This window comes from Triturus cristatus, chromosome 12 (genome assembly GCF_964204655.1).
Source record: "Triturus cristatus chromosome 12, aTriCri1.1, whole genome shotgun sequence".
NCBI lineage: Eukaryota > Metazoa > Chordata > Amphibia > Caudata > Salamandridae > Triturus > Triturus cristatus.
Window position 1 is genome coordinate 584,888,201 of NC_140595.1, and position 22,167 is coordinate 584,910,367.

Genomic DNA, 22,167 nt, shown 5'->3' on the forward strand with positions numbered 1-22,167 from the left:
TCAGCGTCTCATGGCTAAGGTCATTTAAGAACTGGAACCTATCTTCTTCCATAAGCTTATCCTCCACAGCCTTCACAACTCTCTCAATCTTCTTTTGGCCAGGTCCTGTGCATGGTAGTAATGCAAAAAAGAAGGGCCTTTTCACCTGAGGGAATCTCTGGATCCTCAACAGCTTCTGCAGCCATTACACTCTTACCTCTAGTTTGAGAACCACTGCAGGGGTTGAAGGAGTCTTCTTTATGCTGTGTTTGGTCTGCCAAAGTGGGCAAAGTAATGCAAGGTCAGTAGGCTGAGTCAAATGCCAGTCTAGGAAAATACAGTAGATATTCTCTAGTCTCTTCATAGGCCTGCTCTCACACACAGAGCTAGCAACTGTAGAAATCCACTCCGATTGTCCAGGTAGTTTACGGCCGCTATCAAGCCTCCTGAATCAGCATTCCAATTCCTCCAAAGTGGACTTATGTTTCTCACGTGATCTATGCACCATTTTCAAAAATAAATCTGTAACCTTGATACAGCCGTAGCACTCCAAAATGTAACCATTCCGCGGCTGTTCAATGGTATCGCTTGGGACTGTCACATTCTAGGCCACTGGAACTCACTCCATGCAGTGATGCTATGGGGTTTTCACAATCATCCGTCACCTACTTAAGCTCTTGTACTTGTGTGCTGCCTCAGAGATCTGCGAGGCACTGCAGAGTGGAGATAGCATGCTGCCACTGTCAGAGCAGACTACTAATTGCTTCAGTCAAAGCACTGCTGCTAACATCTATGCCATCCATTGAAACACCCTCCGAAGAAGCACTGAGAAGAAGAAAATTGGAGCCAATGCCAGAAGAACCTAAGAGATTCCGCCATCTTGGACCCCATTCAGCCCAGCTCCCCTGTTTCTTCCCCTTTACTAATCAAGAAATCTGTCTCTGCTTTAGCAAGTGCAGCTGGATCTACGTGTCTTCATCTTTATGTTCTGTAATCCCAAAAGGGAATAGATTTGCTGCTAACGGGCAACTGCACAGCCCACAGACAGGCAAAGGGAAATTTTAACCTTATAAGCTGTTCCCCCTGGGTGCATAGGATGCCCTTGGAAAACGGATTTCAGTATGAGTGTTCAATTAAGATCATACATTATAAACAGCATTCAGTTTTACAATTCTGCTCCCCCTTTGCTTCACTGTTTTACAGCTAATGTCTTTGTACTAATCCAAAATGAAGAATGCCTTTAATTAAATGTTTTGGTTTGAGTATTATTGGTGTTGTTACCCAAAGGATATGAATTTAACAAGGATCAATTAATGCACACGTTTGAGAACTTAACATATTTGATGGAATTACTCTGAAAGAGATGCATATCAATATTTTTCACAGGTGTCTCATTCACTAGATTTCACTGGAGGCAAGGTCATCAGTGATGGATGCTAATAATCTCTGGTTTGCCAGACAGAAATATTGCATCTAGGAGAGAAGAGCTCAGAACAATTATTTATGAGACAACAAAACTTTTAAAGAATAAACTTCCATTTTTAAATTGGCCACAAAAGGTATTTAGGAGTATTAAACATTCTTATCCTTAAACATATGTCATATAAAGGAGGCAGTGGCAGGATGCTAATTAAGAATGTAATAAAGGGAACTGATATTGTGTTGCTTCGCTTGCTGTGGGATAACAATGTAAAGAGTCTTCTTCTTTTTTTTTTTTGTAAATATTTTTATTGATAATTTCAACACAAATCAACATACATTGGCATTGAATACTTCGACATTTCGACCATTGGATTGTGTACAGACATTCAGAGAGCACCTTCACAATAAATGAACATAACAGTGTTGCAGGGCACCGCACTGGCCTCCAGTTGCATCACTTGTTGTCATAGCCGTTTTAAACTACTTATTGATCAACTGTATTATATCAGTCACTCAATTCCGACTCTGAGGTATCACGTGGGGGGGTCACATATATTCCCTCTGTACGCATTCCATCCTCCCCATACCTGGGTCCACCTTTTTGGGGCAGCCTCTATGTACGTATACTGTTTTTTCAACAACCATTGTGGTATCCATATCTCTACACCATTGGGAAAGGGTAGGGGCTGCCTGGATCCCCATTTTTGAGCTATGTTGCGCTTTGCCAACAGCAGTCCCAGTGTCACCCAGATTTGCGCCACGCGGCTAAGATCCGTAGGCTCCCATACATTGAGGAGACACCTCCTCGGTTCCGGAAGAGTCGTAATTTTTGTCACCTGGGAGAGTGTGCGCATGATCGCCTTCCAGTACTGGACTATTACGGGGCAATCCCAGAGGGTATGTAAAAGACTGCCAACCGCACCACACTGCCTAAGACAAAGCGGTGAGTCCGTCCGTTTAAGTTTATATAGAAGTGTGCGGATATAGTATGTGCGGTGTAGAATTTTTAATTGTAACAGTTTTAGTTTTGATGATATCCCCACCTCCTTAGGGGAGGAAAGTGCCGCCTGCCAGTCCGTCTCATCAAAGTCCCCCAGTTCTGTCTCCCATTTAGCCTTAAGGGCTAAAAATGGATCTGGCTGATTATTTATCACCTTCCGATATGTCAGGGACGTAGCTCTCTTAGTCCAATACTCCATGAGGAGCCTATCCTCCAGAGGCGAGGACTCCGCCAACCGTGAAGAGGCTCCTTTTTAACAGGATTTGAGAGTAACCCTCTTCACCAAACAGAACTATCTCCTAGTCCCCTCCTTGCCATGACTGATTGAGTCAGTGGTGGCTGCCACAGAATAGTACGGTTGGGGCGGAGGGTGGGGGGGGTAGAAAAAAAAAATGTCACTTACTTGGCTCCTTGCTGCTAGCCGCCGCCTCTCCTTCGTCCTTTTCTGTTCATCCAGGAAGCACACAGGCTCTGTTAAGCCAATTACGACGCTGCTGTCACCAGCATAACAGCAGCATCATGACTGGTCCGAGCGCCCTGGTTTGGCACTCAAACAGGAAGTGGGAGCCTGTGCATGTTCTCAAAACCAGGTTGTGCAATACAGCCAGGTGGGGGACATGCTATGTGTACATGACTGTTTGGCCGGCCCAAGACGGCTGGCCAAACCGTCATGTACACTTTAAGTGCCCCAACCACTCCTCCCCCTGCTGGCTGTGACGAAAGCACAGCAGTGCCTGCCCCGTAAAACTGCCTCAGTACGGAAAATAAAATGATAATAACATTGTGTTATTATCATTTATTTTTTTACCCACACCAAAGAAACCTCATGTATGACAGACTTTTGCTTAAACGTAGAAAACATATTTTCAGGCAGGGAATATTTTACCAAGATGTTTAGATATGAATCTAAGTATTTCTTTTAAAGAGAATTAGAGACAATGAAAGATATATTAGTAACGTCCAAGACATGTTTATGGGCTGGTATTATGACTCAAACTGAGGAAAAGAAAGAAAACAATCATGTCTGGTTCTACATCAAGGTACTTGGGAGGGAGCAAGAGTGTGACAGCAGAATCATTGAACACGGGTAAACAATGTTTACTACGAAACTTTTTCCCCGCAGGGAATTACAACGACAGCGTTGAAATTCCGCATACCATTACTCTGCAAGTCGGAACAACGACTTGCGGAGGGGGGAGAAGGTGTTGGATTTAAAATCCAACACCTTCCCTACTGTCCGCACAGACTGGAGACTGGAGTTGGAACAGTGAATTATACTATTCCAACATCCAGCGCCCCCCCCCTCCGCAAGTCGTTATGACTTGCGGGGTAATGGTATGCGGAATTACAATGCGGTCGTTGTAATTCCGCATACCATTACTCCGCAAGTCGGAACAACGACTTGCGGAGGGGGGAGAAGGTGTTGGATTTAAAATCCAACACCTTCCCTACTGTCCGCACAAACTGAAGTTGGAATAGTAAATCATACTATTCCACATCCAGCGCCCCCCCCCCGCAACTTGCGGGGTAATGATATGCGGAATTACAACGCGGTCGTTGTAACGACCGCGTTGTAATTCCCTGCGGGGAAAAAGACTGCGTGATAACGTCATATATTCCTGAACACCACCCAGTTTCCAGAGGAACTGTCCAGTCTAGGGTGGCAAAATAACTTACAGTCAACCTGAAAAACAGAATTCAAGATGTTTGCTTGTTTAAATATGATGAACGTTGCTAACAGGTCTCCCTTAATCATCTTTCAATCGGATATTTAAAAGTATGTTGAAATGTACCTATCTCTATTTACTTTATGAAATTGCCAGGTGGCTTACTTCAGGCAATACTTAATTTGACCAGTGAAGATTAAACCGCTTTTGAAAATCTAAATACATCGAGGTATTTCTTACAACTGCATCTAATCTGTTGTTGCACTAACATATGTATGCATATGTATCAATGCATATGGTATTTCATTAATGCAAACCTAGTTGAAAGACAATGGAGACATGTAGATGGTCAAGCATAATTGTAGATAAGTTGTTGCATTACTGAGAGGTTAATGTACACAAAGGTACCCATTTGGACAATATCATTCATTGGTTAACTGAAGCTGAGGCAACAAATGAGGTAGCAGTTTTCAGTCCCGATGAAAAAGGTTGCAGATGGAAAGTTTTCTGGTGGGATGGTTTGGATTTGATGGGAGATTGGAAAGGAAAACATACATGAATGCAATTTTTTTACTGGCTTGGATTAAAAATAAATTACCTCATAGAAATTGAAAGTTTATTCAAAGCTTTTAAGTCAGGAAGAAGCAGCAGTCAAAATATGGGACTTCCATGAGAGATCCCTACCCATTGTCCCCTCACATATCAAAATACTTCAGTGCCATAACTCATATTCCTTCGTAATAGCAACCACCATGATTGCTCTCACCCTTTTAGTCACACTACCCTATCCAGAGACAACTATGGCAGGCTATAAGCCACCACAAGCGCCAAATGGCTAGTTCACCAGCACCCAACCAATAATATAATTCTAATCACACTATCCATACTCTATGGACCATTTGCTAGAAAGAACCCAATAGGCATGGACACCATCCCAACTGTTTGAAAATTCATAAGGCAATCAACAATTCTTCTGCTTCCCAAGTAATGACACAGTAATGTTATTCATAAGCATGCCAAAGACCTTGAAGAGCACATACTCCAAACCTTGAGACACAACCCCACAGGGCAATCTAGAGAGGAGATACCTACCTGTCAGAAAATTATCTTACCCACTGGGAGCCATTAACAAGCCCAAAGTAAAAGCATAACTAAAATAACAGAGAGACCATTGCCAAGATGGAATGACAAAGGGGACACCTATATAATGCTATAGCCAAGCACAATCAAACTCAGTCTTGTTTTCTGTGAATCACTCCTAAGCATCTATCCATTTACAAGGCCTACACACAAGGTAAACCCTTACCAAAGCAGCTTGACCTTATATCTAAACTGATCTCAACAATATATCAACTACCAAAACCTCTTCCAACGTGCAGGACCTACGTCAAGCTCTCAGTTTTTGTGATCTTGGTGCTTAGTAAAATGGAGCCTTCTGAAACTCGAGGACAATTACTGAAGTACTTCCACTCTCACTCAACCTTCTTCCAAAACGGAGATGTCAATAATATAGGGGAATAGCTGTAATTTGCGACTATAATTTTGGCTGCTCCACCACACCCATTGTGCCCTGTGTAACCATGCAGATGGATGCCAATGTTAATTCTGAGTGTGATCTACTGGAAACCATATGACAACTACACTATGCTACAGAACTTGCATCCATTGCCCTAAATCCAAAAGGTCAACATCCAGTGGGATTTCAAGCTGCTTGAGATCCTTACTTAGAAAGGATTTCAAGGATTTATGTCCATTCTTCTGTCTACTTAAACCTACAATACTATTTCAACTTCTCCATTTGCAAAGTCAGGGTGTGTATGCATTACTTACCATGAAAGAGAATCCAAGTCTTAGAAACAGGAAGTTCTTGCCATGGGTTAAAGAAGGGTGATTAACTATACTGTAATTTAGTCAGCTAACTAATAGTGCACCTGTCACCTGAGGGACAGGTAGTTGTCTGCTATTAGCTAAGTCATTTTAATACATTCTTACAATTACCATAGTCTTGAATAAGATAATGGTTTGTCTGAATTTGTCTCATCTCAGGATGCTAGCCTAGAGCCCATCACACATCGCGTACCTGTCTACGTTGCACTCTATCCCACAACTGCCTTTGCATTTTTTCAACTTCACTTTACAGTACCAGTAAACAATTAGTTGGTTGTGTACATGTAAAATTCAGAAACAAATAAATATGCTATGAATGCCTGTGAAACCGTCACTGTGTAATGTCTGGCTGAATGCTCAGACAACTGGCCGGTGTGTGTGTGTGGGGGGGGGGGGGGGCAGAGGGGGATATTCCCATTCTTAAAATGCTGTTGTTTTCTCTGTAATCTGAAATGTAACTGCACTAGTGCCAAGAGACATTTGAATAATAATCTCCTATTGGGAATGCTCTCAAATATTCAAATGACGTGTTTCTTCTCAATCATATAGCACGATCTCCCTGCTCCTGCGTTGAGCTCGAGCTTTCTACAGTTCAAATGCGCCAGTTGACCGTACAATATGCATACATATCACTCACAAGACCATATCCCTGAATTTCACTGCAGAAAGAGATCACACCATCTCCGGTCACATTATATCACTGACCTGCAAACCAAAAAGCTTTATGTCTTCTGCTAGTTCAGGAGTTCCCAACGTTGCTTAATGAGAACACGAGTCATACTTAGTTTTAAGGAACTCTTCCTGTGGTCAGTTTGCATGCAATCTATGTAAAGGGGACTCATTTACAAAGACACAGTCCACTTGGAACTCTTTCATGACTTCGGCACTCATGCATAAAAGTCGGACACCACTGCTGTACTTCAAAGAAAAGGACTTCATAGATGAATGTCATTAGAGGCCGAGGTTAGCCACTTATTATTTCCAACATTAGGATAGACAAGCGGGAGACCTTAAAGTGTATCTCTGCCTCTTGTCTAAAGTGTCTGATTTTAGACTTACCCGAACCTCAATTTCATTATATTCGCTGAGCAGGCTTCTCAGAGCTGCGCTGTCAGGGAAGGAAACCTGGCAGTTGGTCGGCTCCTGAGTAACGTATGGAATAAGATGAAACGTAGACGTGTTTTGCCTGAAACAGAAGTTTGATTTTGTGTCATTTACTGTTTTCTCTACCCCGGTGTGTGCACAAGAGCAACACAGCAACCTATCCCTTCCATGATCAATTGTTGAAACATCAGTTCCCTGCTTATCCATGGTGAAGCTTTCTAAGGCAAATGTAGAGCGAACGTATCGGAGTCTTCATCACAGTTACTAGGAGGCGCCTATAGTTCATTATTTCACAGGCTTATTTTTCAAAGTAGAATGGAAAAATAACATTAAAACTAAAATACAGAAATTACACATAAGCCAATGTACTTTCTGAAACTATGAAAAGAAATTAAGAAAAAAAATCCTTATCTTTGGTGGCATTTTAAAATCACCCACAGTGTTATTTGCTTTTAACATTTACATTTGTTAAGCCCAAGTGTATTTGCCAACCACTGTCTTGCCACCCCCTCGCTTTACCCTGTCCAAGTCTCATTCTTGACAAAGAGGCAAATGTTATTATCCAATCCTGGAGATTCCCAGCAGCAAACGGACCCACACAGATATAGCAGGAATGCTGCCAAGTTTAGTGACACCTTCCTAAAGAAGCCAGACGTCCCTCCATTACCTCCTGAATTTCTGCAGGCTCAGCTATGAAATATGTTGGGGCAAATACCATCTAATTACACCCAAGAGGTTATATTGACCATGGTGTCATGCTCTAGATTGGTTTGAGCCAAATGCTTTGGCCCTGGGAACAAACAATCCATTTCTAAGCATATTTCAACCATTATAAGTCAGTTTCCACTTTTGAGAATTACAACTTTGAGCAATGTAGTCTTTACTATGATAATTAATTCAATTGCACCGCCTAATTAAGGTTAGTAACATCCGATCAGTGTGTTGCACGATGGAACAAAATACAACACAATGAGCTACCTGTGATTCTTTCTTTCTGGGATTTAAAAAAAAAATTACAGACAAATATTAAGTAAACACAATACTGTACCTCAATGCTAGAGCATTTGTTTAATGTTGGATGGAGCGAGGGCCAGCTCAACGACTTTACGCTGCTCGTGGTTTCCACATCCGTGTATCACTCTTACCACACACTGATACATCCCAGGGAGCGCGCCGCAGGGCTGCATTGGCTTCAACAAAGGCCCGTAAATGCGTTTCCTGTATATACAACTTATTTTACCTTACCTAACTCTTTTAGCTCATATTGTGTCATACTTTGGTCACCAATTAATCTGAGGCAAAGGATTGACTATGACTGCCTATATTATTAATTTAGATAATATAGATTTTTCTGATTTGTGTTGTTTTTATTGCACTTTTGACTGTATGCCAGTTGGAACTAGAACTACTATTTAACGTCACGGTCCTTTAAGTTACAGCAAATCGTGTTGCAATAGGCACAGAGTTCTTAACCATAGATTATTTGCTGTATGAACCAGTCAGTGCTTAATTTGAGCTGGTGATTGCTGGTGGTAGTCGCCGGCACTCATTTTTGGGGACCGGTGCAAAGGGAGAGAACAAGGATTAAAAGAACTTGTATATGTAAAATGAAGAGACAGAAACTGTAGGATGGTGAAAGAAAGAAGTGTGAGGTGGAGTCCAGACTAGGCAGGTTTGGTATTGGGCAATCGCTGTGTTTAGTTGTGGGCTCCTAAAAAGAGGTTTGGGCCCTGGCATTTCTTTCTTTATTTTTGTGAAATTAAGCAAGGAGGAGGTTAATACATTTTGGGGAATATTCTATTTCAGCCTTCAGAGTTTATATGGAATTTGAAAAACAGCTGAGCTGAAAAGATGTTTAGGAACTAGTGTACATCAGAGAATCAAAGGATTAATGCATTCACAGTAATGCACAGCAAGCGAACCCTGTTTATAGTGCATTGCAAATATATATAAACAGGCAGAAACAGAGTATGGAAGAGTGCAGGTTGTAACAAAAACACAGCGGAGATGACTTAGCTCATAAGAAAGATATAAGGGCTCTTACAACAACACAGAGCTAATTCTACTTCGAGTGCAAACTCTCGGTGTTCCCCTGAAATCGTATTCCTCTTTGGGCAATATTTGCCAAGGTGCTAATATCCCAGGTACTATTTACTCATGTGCCAATTGTACACCCCGAGCTATTTGCCCACAAATTTACTACTGGTAAAACCTGGTGAATATTCTGTTGGCAAATTGCATAAAATTCACTTTTTTGCACTGGTGGGAAAATCCGTATTGTGCATCCAGAAGAGCCTTCCAAGGAGCACAGTTTAGAATTTCTCACCATTTGCCAGTGACATTTTTGCCAGATCTCACTTGTTCACAACATTTGGAAAAACGGCACAGGGTAGTAAATTTGCACATGGACAAATACTGCAGATGCAATTAGTGCATGGGCATTACCGACTAGGAATCCTGATTTCGGATCAAAAAGGTGTTTACTGTTTGCACAGGAAATTGAATTAGCCACGTTATGTAGGTGTAATCAGGGCCACAGTGTTGGGTTGTGATAATCCCATATTCTCAAATAAGCCTCCACCCCTGCCTTTGCTCTCCCTTTACTATTACCAGACAAATACCCGATTTAAGACATCTTGGAATTGTAAGGGGCGGGCAGGGCTTTACCGAGTGGGAGAAATTCACTGGGTGTCCCTCAGAGGCCTGCTGGGAGTCCTTGCCCTAGGAAGATAGATTGACCAACTAGTGAAGAGTATACCATTGGAGACGAGGTGTTGGTGGATGCAGAGTCAGAGAAGGTGGACTGTTGTAATGGAGGCACACCTCTATCAGATGAATCAATTTATAAAGCAAATATCAACTACCATGCGACATTTGAGTGCTTGGCAGCCACATATTAATTGGTAGTACTACATTATTTCAGTATTTCAAATACTTATTTGTTTTCCCAATTCTATTTAACCCATTTCCAGACAAGTTCATAAATCAGACCTTTGCCAAAAAAGCATGCAGTTGTATTCAGTTGTTTGTTGTGCAGTATTTATAGAGTGCTATATTTGTTCGGAAATGTGTTAAAAATCATCTATTTTAATTTATTTTAACCCTTAACGATTAAAATATCAGTAGTATTTCTTAAAAAGTGAATGCTATAAAATGTTAATTAACATTTTATCATTCAAAACACAACTTGCTTGTAAAAATTCAAAAATGCCTCAACAAAGACTCCAAGAATCAGAACTTCTTCTCACATCAAAAAAACGTGTTTATTACTTAAACACGGGATAATCCTGACACCCGCAAAGCTATCACACCGAAAGCAAAGCCTCTTTCCTATAGCTAATACAAGCAAAATAAGTGACCCACCAACACTGAAAACTTTCCGGGGGGAGGTGGGGGGGGGGGGGGGATGGCTTCATATTGGCCAATAATTGTTTAGGGCAGCTGGGTCACAATAGTCCTTTTTAGGACAGGGACGATCTGATCAGTGAGTGTGTCCGAGCTGCACTGGCTTCGCCTGTCAGTAGGGAGATACTGGGATGTCCTCTAACTGGAGTGGTAAGGGTCTCTGCTTAGATTGCTGTGATGGCCAAGGGGCAGAGCGCACAGAGTCCTTTCAATGTGTCTGGCTTCCCAGGAGGGGAAGCATTGCTTCAAGAAGGGCTTTACTAGAGGAGAAGCTGCTGGGAGGGAGTTGCCCAGGTAGTATGTTTATTGGTGAGAGCAGCAGGGTTGGTAAGTGCCAGAGCTTTTTCTGATTTTGTGGCGTACACAAGGCCTCGTGATATATTCAGGAGACACTGGTAATCAGAGTAAGGCGAAGACAGTAGTAGACATGGGAGGCTGATCCTCATTCTGAGTGGTGCAGCTCACTTCACTACTTGTTGATGGGAGTTCAAGGAAACCATGGTGGAGATTGAAATATGAATTTTCTCACATTTCAGCCTTAATAAGTGAATATTGGTTTATATGTCCAACAAGTTAGGAAAGTTCAGAGCAGGGAAGATCCTGAGAAGGATTTTCATAATGAAAACACACACTCTCACCAGTTGGCCAGTGTGCTGAAAAGGTGTCAAGAAATGAATGGTTTAAATTGATGCAATTCAATTTGTGGCATAGAATATACTTACCTCTGCAAAGCTAGGGATAAAAAGCCCTAGTAAAGTAGCAACATGTCCTAGATGTGGGGAAACAGGAGTGGTTTTCTTACATCTGATGTGGGAGCCAAGAGCAATAGCAAAATATTGGAAAGTCAGTTGTGATGAGCATAATGCATCTGGTGACTGAAGGCCTGCCCACTCTCGCAAATATACAAAGCCTAATGGGACTGATGCCCATACCAAAGGGGAGAAAAATTAAATAATAATTGTAGCACTTGGGGCAATAGTCAATAAGTGTCATATAGCTACACACTTGGACAACAGTGAATGCATGCATGATAGACAGGCAAGAATGGGCAGTGGCAGAAGAGGGAATGGGTAAACAAAATGAGGAGGGGTAAAACACTAGGAGGGGACTTAATACAATAGCAGCACTACTCCAAAGCTTGATAGAGCCCTGAGACAAGAGGCCCCCTTGAAAGTAATCAAACAAAGCTAAAATGATAGTGGCTAGGGGATAGAAAGGGCTGAAAAGTGTAGACCCCTTGCAGGGAAAAAGTAAGAATGTTGTTGGAAACTGAGCAACTAGTAGGACATTAAATATATGAGGCAGCACTGTAGGGCATAAATGGCCTAGTTTGAGGTACAAACCAGTCTGGGAAGTGGTGTGTGATTGGGGAAGTTGTCATTGTAACTATGTCAAGACAAATAACTAACAAAAAGTAAACTGATGCATATACTACAAATGTACGTATGTATGCATACTGTAAAATAGTGCATAGCTGTTATTTGTCTTTTTCTCTGTGGAAATAAAATAATCAATAAAGATGTTAAAAATACGTTGATTTGTGTGCAAAGTGTCGTGTGAACACTAAACCTACCTTTTGTGGAAGAATGATCATCCACTCAATTTTATTCAATTGCCAGGGAGGTAGAGTCTTTATACATGCTAGCCTTTCTTAGTTGAAGGCCCTGGAGGTTTTGTTGACAATGTCTAGTGTGTTGTGGGAGTTGTTAGAGAATGTTAGAGATTGTTGTGTTGTTGGACATTTCATCTTCTGTTTGTTGTCTTTGGGAAACAGGGTTGGTGTCACTGACATAGTGAATGGTGCGGTAAATTGAGAAAACTAGGTTTTTGGTAAAAGCTAAGAGGATAATTTAAAGCCACACATACCGGCTGACGTGAGAATAATTGTTTCAGGCTTTAAACACTACTGCGTCTATGGATTTTGCAGTGGTCTGTCTGATGCAAAGGTGCTGGTAAAGGCGAAACAGGTTGAGGCTCCAGTATCAGAAACATATCAGTTCCTTCACCTTTAAATTAGGATGGATAACCAAGAAGTAGCTGGTGAGGCATCTGCCAATTTTTGGTACTGTCCACTTTCAAATGAGGCCCTAATTCAAAGTATGTTTTTGGTTGGGGTTGTGCAGATATTTGTATCATCTACTCATAGAAATGTTGTATGAGGCTAGCAGAGTGTGGTATCATCGGTTGGAGAGATAACTTTGTCTTTTCCATTCAATGTATTTATTCCTATGGACTGGGGAGCTTGTTTTGTGTTACTTACGGATTGTGTTTTTGGTTGGTTGCAAAAAAGGTTTGGTTTGCATTATCTGCTCAGCAAAGAAATATTTTTTGTAATAGTCATCATAGCCTGTTGACGAGGGTTTGCAGGGATGAATTTGTGCTATATATTTGGAGCGTTTGGTGAAGAGTGTCATATGTCAGTGTACATTAACCATTCATAATTTTCAGCAAACTGGGTGACTGCTGTTACAATTTAGGTAGTAACACGGTGTGTTGTGAGTTGGGGCTTGTGATATTTGCTTGGTGTGCTGTGGATTTAGTGTTACTGGCGAAATTCGCATTGCATTACCTGCTGATAATCATGCTGGAAATGGACGAGGCAACTGTCAGGGTTGGTCTTTCACTGCCCCTGTGCAGTAGAAATGAAGTCTCTATATGTTCCAGGGCTGCAAATGAGGAATGCAGCAAATGGTCCACCTGCACCACGGATCAAAAGGAATCATAGTGCATGTTAACATGGCAGACAAATTAGAGGAAACCGCAGAAGTTAACAAACCATGCCCTAGAAAATCAGACTATACCAGACCCACGCCTTCCTTTCCCTTCCTGGGTCTCTGATTTTCAAGATTCTTCTCTTACACTAAAACATAAATTTCTGCATTTTCTAAATATGTTCCCAGAAACACTGCCACTGTGTACACTTGCTCAAAATACATGTATTTATGTCCTGGTAATCTTTAATTCACTACATCTAGCAAACAGTTTTGCTTTAGAGCATGCTGAACCCTGAAAGCAGGGGTTAATCACCGAACAAGAGATTAGCAGGGAATTTATTTAACAGTAAAGCTTCACAGAACAATACTAACAAATCACATCTCAGGGATAAAACCATTTTAAAATCAAATCAAAAAATCGTAAAACTTACATTAATCAATTAAGGTGTGGATAGTAAATTAATGGCATCAGTTACTGTGCTGATATTCCTCTTAATGGTTTTACTAACAATTTCATAACATTTTATAAAATGTAGGACAAATAAAAACAACATGCACAATAACTTGCAAAGGACATTTACGCACAGAACAACTTTTATGTCTTAAAACTGTTTTAGGTTTAGTCGAGTTACTCACACTGACACCTCCATTCTGAATTGAAAATAAAACTGGAGAACTTGGTCACATCAGATTAACAAACAGAAGACATTCTATTCATTTTTAAACAATGTGCCAGAAATGTGTCGAATCAGAAGGAAAATAGAAAGTAGGGGGTGGGAGGCAAAGGTGATCAAGCTAGGATTTCGTAACAATATTGAAGGAGGAAATGTTTTTTAATATGAAAGTCTTAAGATTTTCCTGTTAGTGGGATGGTCATAAGTCCTCTAAACAAAGAGGGGATGCAGTTCTACCACTTTGGGAAAGCACTGCCATTTTTAAATATCACCTAGGTAGTGCATGCGCTATCTCTTTGTAACACGCTGTATATACTTTGTGAGCTTACAGCCCGCCTAATGCTTTTAATTTGTTGCTTTGCGTGTCCTTCGCAAAGGCTTGCTTCTATGTGGTTAATGTTGGTTATCTGTCTAGGCTTGCCCTTTTGTGCATGTAGGTTTTTTGAAGTGCACTAGTTTTTTATTTTGTTTCCGCCTATGTTTAAATTGTCAGCTTTTCTTCCAGTACGCGTTCACCCGTACCAATTGCTGTGCGATTGAAATGTCGGCTTTTCTTCCTGTATGCGCATGTCTCTGCATTTTTGTGTTTTTGTAGGCACGGGAGAGCCGACGCCGAGACTCAAACCAGGTTTCCCAGTTCCAAAGTCGGCAGCTCTTGATGTTATGGCACATCCTCTCACTAAAAAAATAAGCATTTATTGTAGTTTTTGTCTCCTTTTGTTTCCCTGAATGCACCCACCGTGTACTCAATATCCTGGAAGGGTCTGCTCAGGTATGATTACGAACAACACTAGTTTACAATGATTCCTGTCTCTGTTTGTTTTGTAATTCTTAGCAAACATTTCGAAATTGGAGTAGCTTTTTTTTCTAGGCCTATGGAGAGATGACAACACGATTCCTATTAACAGCAAAAACATGTTCATAGTTTCCGTGGTAATGTTGTGCAATTTATTAAAAGAAAATGTAAGCGCTTCTGAGTGCCATTAAAATAATAATTTTAATTATTTGATCAATACAATGTACAAATACAAAAAATGTGCCTTTGCCCATGTTTTTTTTTGGAAATGATCATTTTTGCAACATACAGTATAATATCTGACTACTTCAAGATGGCCACTGCATTTATTTGGAAACCGGGGCTAGTGCTTTTTCCTTCCTATATTTCTATGTTGATATATTAGTTTAGCACTGGAAACCTTTAGTTTCCCATTGGTTGTTTCATCTTCAGGGAACTGGTTGCGTTGATGGTGATTGGCTGCGGTGGCAGGAGGTAATTCTAGCCAGTGGTTTGCTGGATGCAATCACTGCTGTTGCTTGAAGGGAGCACACAGGTTGAAGGAGGAGCAGTGGTTGACCTGGAAAGTGAAACTGAATATCACTGCAGCAGTGGAGAGGCTCATTCCATGTATAAAAGTGGCGGCGGCTGCTTTTGTGGATGGAAAGACCTGTGGGTTAGTAGGTCAGTTGGGGCCCACCTCCGTCTTGCACAAGCCATAGCCCTGGCCATGGATGGAAGATGAGCATTTTCATTTAGTTATCCCACACTCTAAATGATGGAGCAGAATGAGTTTCCACTATACCCACACCCCTAGATCATTAATGCTTTGCGAAAGTGAGACTTTAGTTTCCTGATAATTGGTATTTTGACAAATAAAATGCACCCTATTCTACCCCGCGACTCCAAGAAATGTTCATAATGTATTCTGTGATTTGTTTTTTGTTCTGATATTCATTTTCTTTTTTATATTTGGAGCAATGCTACTCCTAATAGCAACACAACTGTTAAGGTGTAAGTTAGGGCTATTGACTTCTGCATTAATCATATAAAGTCTAAACAAAACAAATGACGGACTAACCCTAAAGTAAAAGTGATGAAAGCAAATTACAGACCTCAAGCCCTTCCATTATCAAGTCAATGGCTCATTACTGGTTTCAAACATTACTTTTAATGTCTTGTTTAGAAACAGCTTTAGTTAAACTACTCCAGCATGGCTGATGTGTGCTTGTGTGATATTTACAATTGCCAACAGTTATTTTAGGACGGCAAATTAAAAAGCATTGACAAAACCAGTGAGTTGTCACTTGCCTTTTAAATACGAGACCTATTGGCTTTGCCAATGATTGTTCTGCTTGTTGGGAAAGAAATGTCCTCTACATGGCAAGAGAGACATGTACTCCTGCCCTGAGTGCCCAACTGTACTCTAGTCTGGATCTCTAATGCTGATTTTTGTTGTCATAGGCTAACACAGATCATGTGTGTGCCATGACATAGGTCTGCCTCACAGAATATGTTCTTGTTAGACAGGAGGGAATGGGGGGGAGGGGGGTTGCCCAAAGCGCTATCCCCATACTGCCTCCACTAAGAGTTAAGCAGTACGAGCACTGTGGTGGCAGTATACTATGTAGTGATCAGTAGGAGTGAACAGATCCTTTTTACCATGTGTCACTGGAGTGGGGCCTACAGGCTCACTCACATTTTTAAAGGTACGCGGCTGTGTACTTAACTTAAGTCACCTGTGACCAACATCAGGTAGATGCAGAGTGCTGTGTAGCGCAGGAGTAGTGACTCTGTGCTGGGAAGGGTACTGTACAAGCATAGATCAGTGCTGTGCAGTACAAGCATTGTTAGTGCATGTACTGAGTGTATGTTTGTCTGCAAGGAATACATTACATGAAAGATGTAGTGCTGAGAAGGGTGTGCACAATGAAAGCATATGCTGGGTGTATGTGTGCTTGCAAGACGTACCATACATAAGGGGTGAAGTGTTGTGCAGCACGCATATGGTGCGTTTGTGTGTTGACAGTGTGGGTGTTTGCAAATAAAAACCATCGTACACTACAGTACTGACCGATGTGCTAAATGTATGTGTGTCTGTGGTGGCGCAATACATGGAGGTAACAGTGCTGGACAGTATGTGTGCTGTGTATGTATACTGAGTGCAAGTGTGCTTGCAATGATATATTGCCTGGGGGACCCTGGATTTCATTTTGGGAAGCCACAGCTTGGCTGGAAAAGAAAGGAGTAGAAGAATCCCCCCAGGCAGACTTGTGTATTGCTGCATTCCTGTGAGCTGGGTGGGACACACTAGAAGAAGGGCAAAAGAGACTCCCATTTACACTTCAAAAGGGTGCTCTTTGATTCAGTGATAGATCACAAGGAAGGGGCCAGGCACATCTCAGGGAGGAGATGGGACTGGGAAGGTAATCATAAAGAATGGGGCTGGAGCCCAGGATTAACCTTTTGTTGCACATATCACTGTGGCTAACATCCAGGTGTGAACTCTAGTCACTCCCGTGGCCTGTGCTGGCTGTGGGACAATCAGATTTAGAGTCTCTCCTGCTGTGACAGACAGAATTTCAAGAGGAAAAAAGACAAAAGACAATTGTACACTTCAAAGGGGCCAGAACCCCAACACAAAACTGTACGGTCATATTATATGCATCTTTAAGATTACATCTGAATTGAGTGAATAGTATCAATCTCTGGTATTGCCACTGATGTGCCAATTTCCCTTGGGAATGGAATGGTCATGTATGTCATTGGCACTGTCTGTTAATCATGCACTGTTTCTTCAACATACAACATTGCAAATGTACATAGACAACAGCTGTCCAGTATATACATTAGGGAGCACTACTAGAATCCACCTGAAATTTCTACTTTTGCATTGACAAGATCATAAGGGCCACCATTACTTCACACCAGGACCACTGAAACGCCTACTTTCAACAGAGCTAGTCACAGTTCTTCAGGAATCCTGATCTCCACTCGAAACTGAAAGCATCTCAAATGGACAGGCACCTTGGAAGCTCCGGCACGTAGAAGTGCTGACATGTGTTCTAAGCGGTGACAAATAGATCTAGCCAAGGTTCTACTCCAGCACTGAAGACACCTTGAACCACCTCCAGATGACAACGCCATTCTTGATCCGAGAGGCATCGGCGTCTGAGTTTGTCTGCTCTGGCATTCAGAGACCCCGCCACATGTTGGATCACCAGGACAATGTCCCGATATTACAGTCATGTCCAGAGATGCATGGCTCTTGACACACCCCACCCCACTCAACTTGTTGCAATACCACATGGTGGTGGTGTTGTCTGTGAAGACCTGAACTAGCCTTCCTTTTATTGAAGGAAGAAAGGCTTCCAATGCCAAGCAAACTGCCCTCAACTCTAGTAGAATGATGAGAAGCTGAGACTCCACCAGAGACCAGAGTTCTATGATCTACGCCTCTCCGAGATGGCCACCCCAACCCAGAAGTGACGCATCTGTCACCACTGTGAGCTCTGAGTGGGGAAGGGAAAGGAGTATGCCACTGACCTAATCGTGATCTGTGAGCCACCACTGGAGATCTTTTGCAGTTCCCTTCGATATCTGAACCACATCGGAGAGATTCCCCTGATGCTGTGCCCACCGGCTTTTCAAACCCCACTGCTGAGCCTGCATATGCCAACCGGCATATTTGACCAACAGGATGCAAGAAGAGATGAGGTCCAGCAGCCTCAGAGTCAGTCTCACCGAAATCCAGGATAGAGGCTGAAACAATGGACCAATAAATAGCCTGAATACCCTGGACTTGCCGTTTGGGAGACTAGGCCCAAATCTGTACAAAACTGTACTATCGCAGGGAGCATCTAAATTAGAGCCAGATGAGGCTTCAGCACATTTATAGTGAACCACAGCAAATTCAGGAGGTTCACCATAGTCCGAATGTGGGAGGCAACTGCCTGGGGCGATCCACAGCCAGTCTTCGAGGTAGAGGAATACTGTAACTCCTAACCTCTTCAGATATGCTGCAACTATAGCCATCACCTTGGAGAAACACCTATGGGGTGCTGGTGAGGACAAAGAGGAGTACAGCAATTTGAAAGTGCGTGTGGCCCACCTTGAACCACTGATACGGTCTATGGACAGGTAGGATGGGGATATGGAAGTAAGCACCCCTGTAAGTCCAACGATGCCATATAGTCTTCAGAGTCGAGGGCAGATAAGACCTGAACCAAGGTGAGCATAATGAATTTTTCCTTCTTCAGGATGTAGTTGAGAGGATGTTGATCTGTTATTGGTTCGAGGCCTCCATCCTTCTTTGATATCAGAAAGTTGTGGGAATAGCGACCCCGATCTACTTCTGATGCGAGTACCCTCTTGATGGCTCCTTTGGGCCAAAAGAGCCAAAACTTCCTGTTGCAACAGAAAGAGGTGGTCCTCCATCAGCTGATCAGTGGTAAGGGTGGTGGGGTCTGTTGGAATAGGAGTTCATAGCCCAGCTGGATGAATTGAAGTACCTACTTGTCTGAAGTTATTTCCCGCCAATTGGTGCAGGCGGCACAGAATCCTGCCGCCAACCGGTTGCCCTTGGGGGAAGGAGGGAAAACTAAAGAGGCTTCTGAGTTGTGGTTGCCAAGGGGGAGGAGAGCATTTAGGTCGACCTCTGACTCTGGTTTACATAGGTGTATGGGAGACGCATACACAGCCACAAAAGCAATGCAATGCCTGCTGGCCATGGTGGCTGGAGGAAAATGGACGCAGCTGATAGCTCCTGCCATAGTCATGGAAGGAGCGGAAGGTGGATTAGAGCTCTCGCAGGCCCATGGTGAGCCCCAACGACCTGGCAGTGGCCTTACTGTCTTTGAATCATTCCAGAGAAGGATCCACCTTGTTGCCGAAAAGGCAAGTGCCATCGAAAGGCATGTCAATAAGGGATGTCTGGACATCCCCCGAAAAGCCAGTAGTCCTCAGCCAGGCAACACACTGAAGCACAACTATTGAGGCAATGGCTCTTCCCAGAGAGTCTGTTGTATCCAATCCGCATCGGATCATGAACTTTGCTGCATCTTTCCCATCAAATGTCAAATGTCAAAGATTTCTGTAAAGCGCACAAATCACCAAAGGTCTCAGGGAGCTAGCAACCAAGACAAAGAAACCGGGGAGTGACAGAAAATGCTCATGTATCTACATTTTTTGAGAAAAAAGCCAGGTCTTCAGCTTTCTACGAAAGAGTAGATGATCCGTTATAGAAAGCAGATCCAGTGGAGGTTTATTCCATAGCAAAGGAGCTAAGTATGAAAAGGATCGACCTCCATTACGGGCTGTCCGAATACGAGGTTGGACAAGAAAAGGTCTAGAGCTGGACCGCAAAGAGCGTACTGGAACATACCATTGAAGTTTTTTCGCCAGATATAGTGGACCAGTGCCATGCATTATCTTATGCGTGAGACTTAAGATTTTAAAACGCCCTCTTTGGCGAATCGAAAGCCAGTGCAAGGTTTTTAGGGTGGGGCAGAGGGAGTGCGAGAGGGGAGATTCAGAACAAGTCTGGCGGCCGTATTCTGGAGGATTTGAAGTTTGGAGAGTAAATCCTGGTTGAGTGCAGTGAACAGGGCATTACCATAGTCCAGGCGACTAATAATAAGACCCTGGACCAAAGGTTTCCTTGCTTCTATGGGTAGCCATTTAAAGATCTTACGTAGCATACGCATAATCCCAAAACACGTCCCAACGACTTGGTTTATATGGGTCTTCAAGGACAGAGAGTTATCAATTGTGATGCCCAGATTGCGGACTGCTAGCTTGGGCGAGGGACAGGTGCCCAGCTCTGATGGCCACCAGGCACAGGTCCAGAGCTGTTCGGCTTTCCCAAATAGAATAACCTCCGTCTTCCCACCGTTCAATTGGAGCCTATTTAGATTCATCCAGTCATTGATCCGGATCAAGCAGCTCTTAAAACGAGTTTGAACGTCAGACTGGTCAGGGTCACAGGTCACTAGCAGCTGGGTATCATCGGCATATGATAGTGTGTCAAAACCATAAGACCTGATGATATCGGCTAGAGGTGTTAGATAAACGTTAAACAGCATGGGGCTGAGACTAGAGCTCTGCGGGACCCCGACTGTTACTGGGTATGAGCAGGAAACGATCCCGTCCACGGAAACCGTAGTGAAACGATCTGCCAGATAACTCTCAAACCATTCCAAGGCCCTCCCTCTGACACCAATCTCCCACAGACGATGTTTGAGAATACTGTGGGAGATGGTGTCGAATGCTGCAGATAGATCCAAAAGGACCAGAATTGCAGATTCTCGACGGTCCAAGGCTAGCCTGATATTGTCCACTACTTCAATGATTGCGGTCTCCGTGCTATGAGCCGCACGGAAGCCGGATTGGGAGGGATCGAGGAGCTTATGGGTTTCAAGATGGGCCGTGAGACGTTTATTGACTAAAAACTCCAATACCTTCCCAAAATAGGGAAGCAAAGAGATAGGGCGGTAATTTGCAGGCACGCTTGGGTCGGCTAAGGGTTTTTTAAGGATAGGCTTAACCTGTGCTAGTTTCCACCTTCGCGGGAACGTGGCTTGGTTAAATGACAGATTAAAAGCAGTGGTTAGGATATCCACAAATAGTGGTAAAATTTTAGCACAGGAGCGGGGGGGAAAGGGATCGGCTGGGGAGCCAGACTTAATCCTTACTAAACTTTCGCTGACTTCAGTTTTTGTTATAGGGTCAAACTCTGTTAATAAAGGGGCATTATTTAATTCTAACGGAGGACTGAATTCACTCACGTTAGTATTATGACAGCCATGATCCTCTGCCTGAGAGGGGAATGAGGCATATATTGTTTTGATTTTATTATCAAAGAACAGAGCGATGGAGTCAACCCATTCTTGAGTGGGCACAAAAAAAGATTGCTCGACCTGGGGAGCAGTGAATTCCTTCAGTATTTTATACAGCTCTTTACTCGAATGAGCTGCATTATTAATGCGCTGAGTAAGGTAGACCCTTTTTGCAGATTTGATATTGTTCATATAGATTGAGTGGAGGTTTGTATAGTTCCTGCGGTGTTCGTCGGTTTTGGATTTCCTCCACTGGCGTTCAGCGGCCTGACATTGTTGTTTATCGGTTTTTAATGCAGCAGTAAACCATGGTGAAGCATTGCTTTTTACTTGGACCCTTGTAAGAGGAAGGACTTTATCGAGGGTCTTCGAAATGGAGGATTCTAGATTACTGGCAACGGAATCTACCGCATAGACCTTCTCACCTTGTAATAAAGGCTCAAAATGCGATAAAAAAGTATCCGTTGAGAGTTTGCGCCATGACCGTATCCAAGTGTTTTTCTTTAAGCTATCATTGCTGTGCATGGTTATGGGCATACTAAATTTAAGAATGGAATGGTCAGTCCATAATGCAGAGCAAGGGGATTTAATATTTAGTTTAGACGAGTTTGTAAATATTAAATCTAAGGTGTGACCCGCAGAGTGGGTTGGTCCAATCACCTTCTGTGTCAATCCTAATGTGAGCATTGCCCCGATAAGGTGAA

At 42.7% G+C, this 22,167-nt stretch overlaps 1 protein-coding gene across 1 annotated transcript in view; it reads right to left on the reverse strand.

Moving 5' to 3' along the window:
• LOC146776319 (polycystin-1-like protein 3) overlaps positions 1-22,167 on the reverse strand; it is a 729,731-nt gene that overhangs the window by 688,397 nt on the left and 19,167 nt on the right. Inside the window, exons 4-5 of the mRNA XM_085639623.1 lie at positions 13,034-13,161; positions 7,015-7,141 (exon numbers count right to left, since the gene is read on the reverse strand). Coding sequence (XP_085495749.1) covers positions 7,015-7,141; positions 13,034-13,161 — 255 coding nt within the window. The remainder of the gene's footprint in view (positions 1-7,014; positions 7,142-13,033; positions 13,162-22,167) is intronic.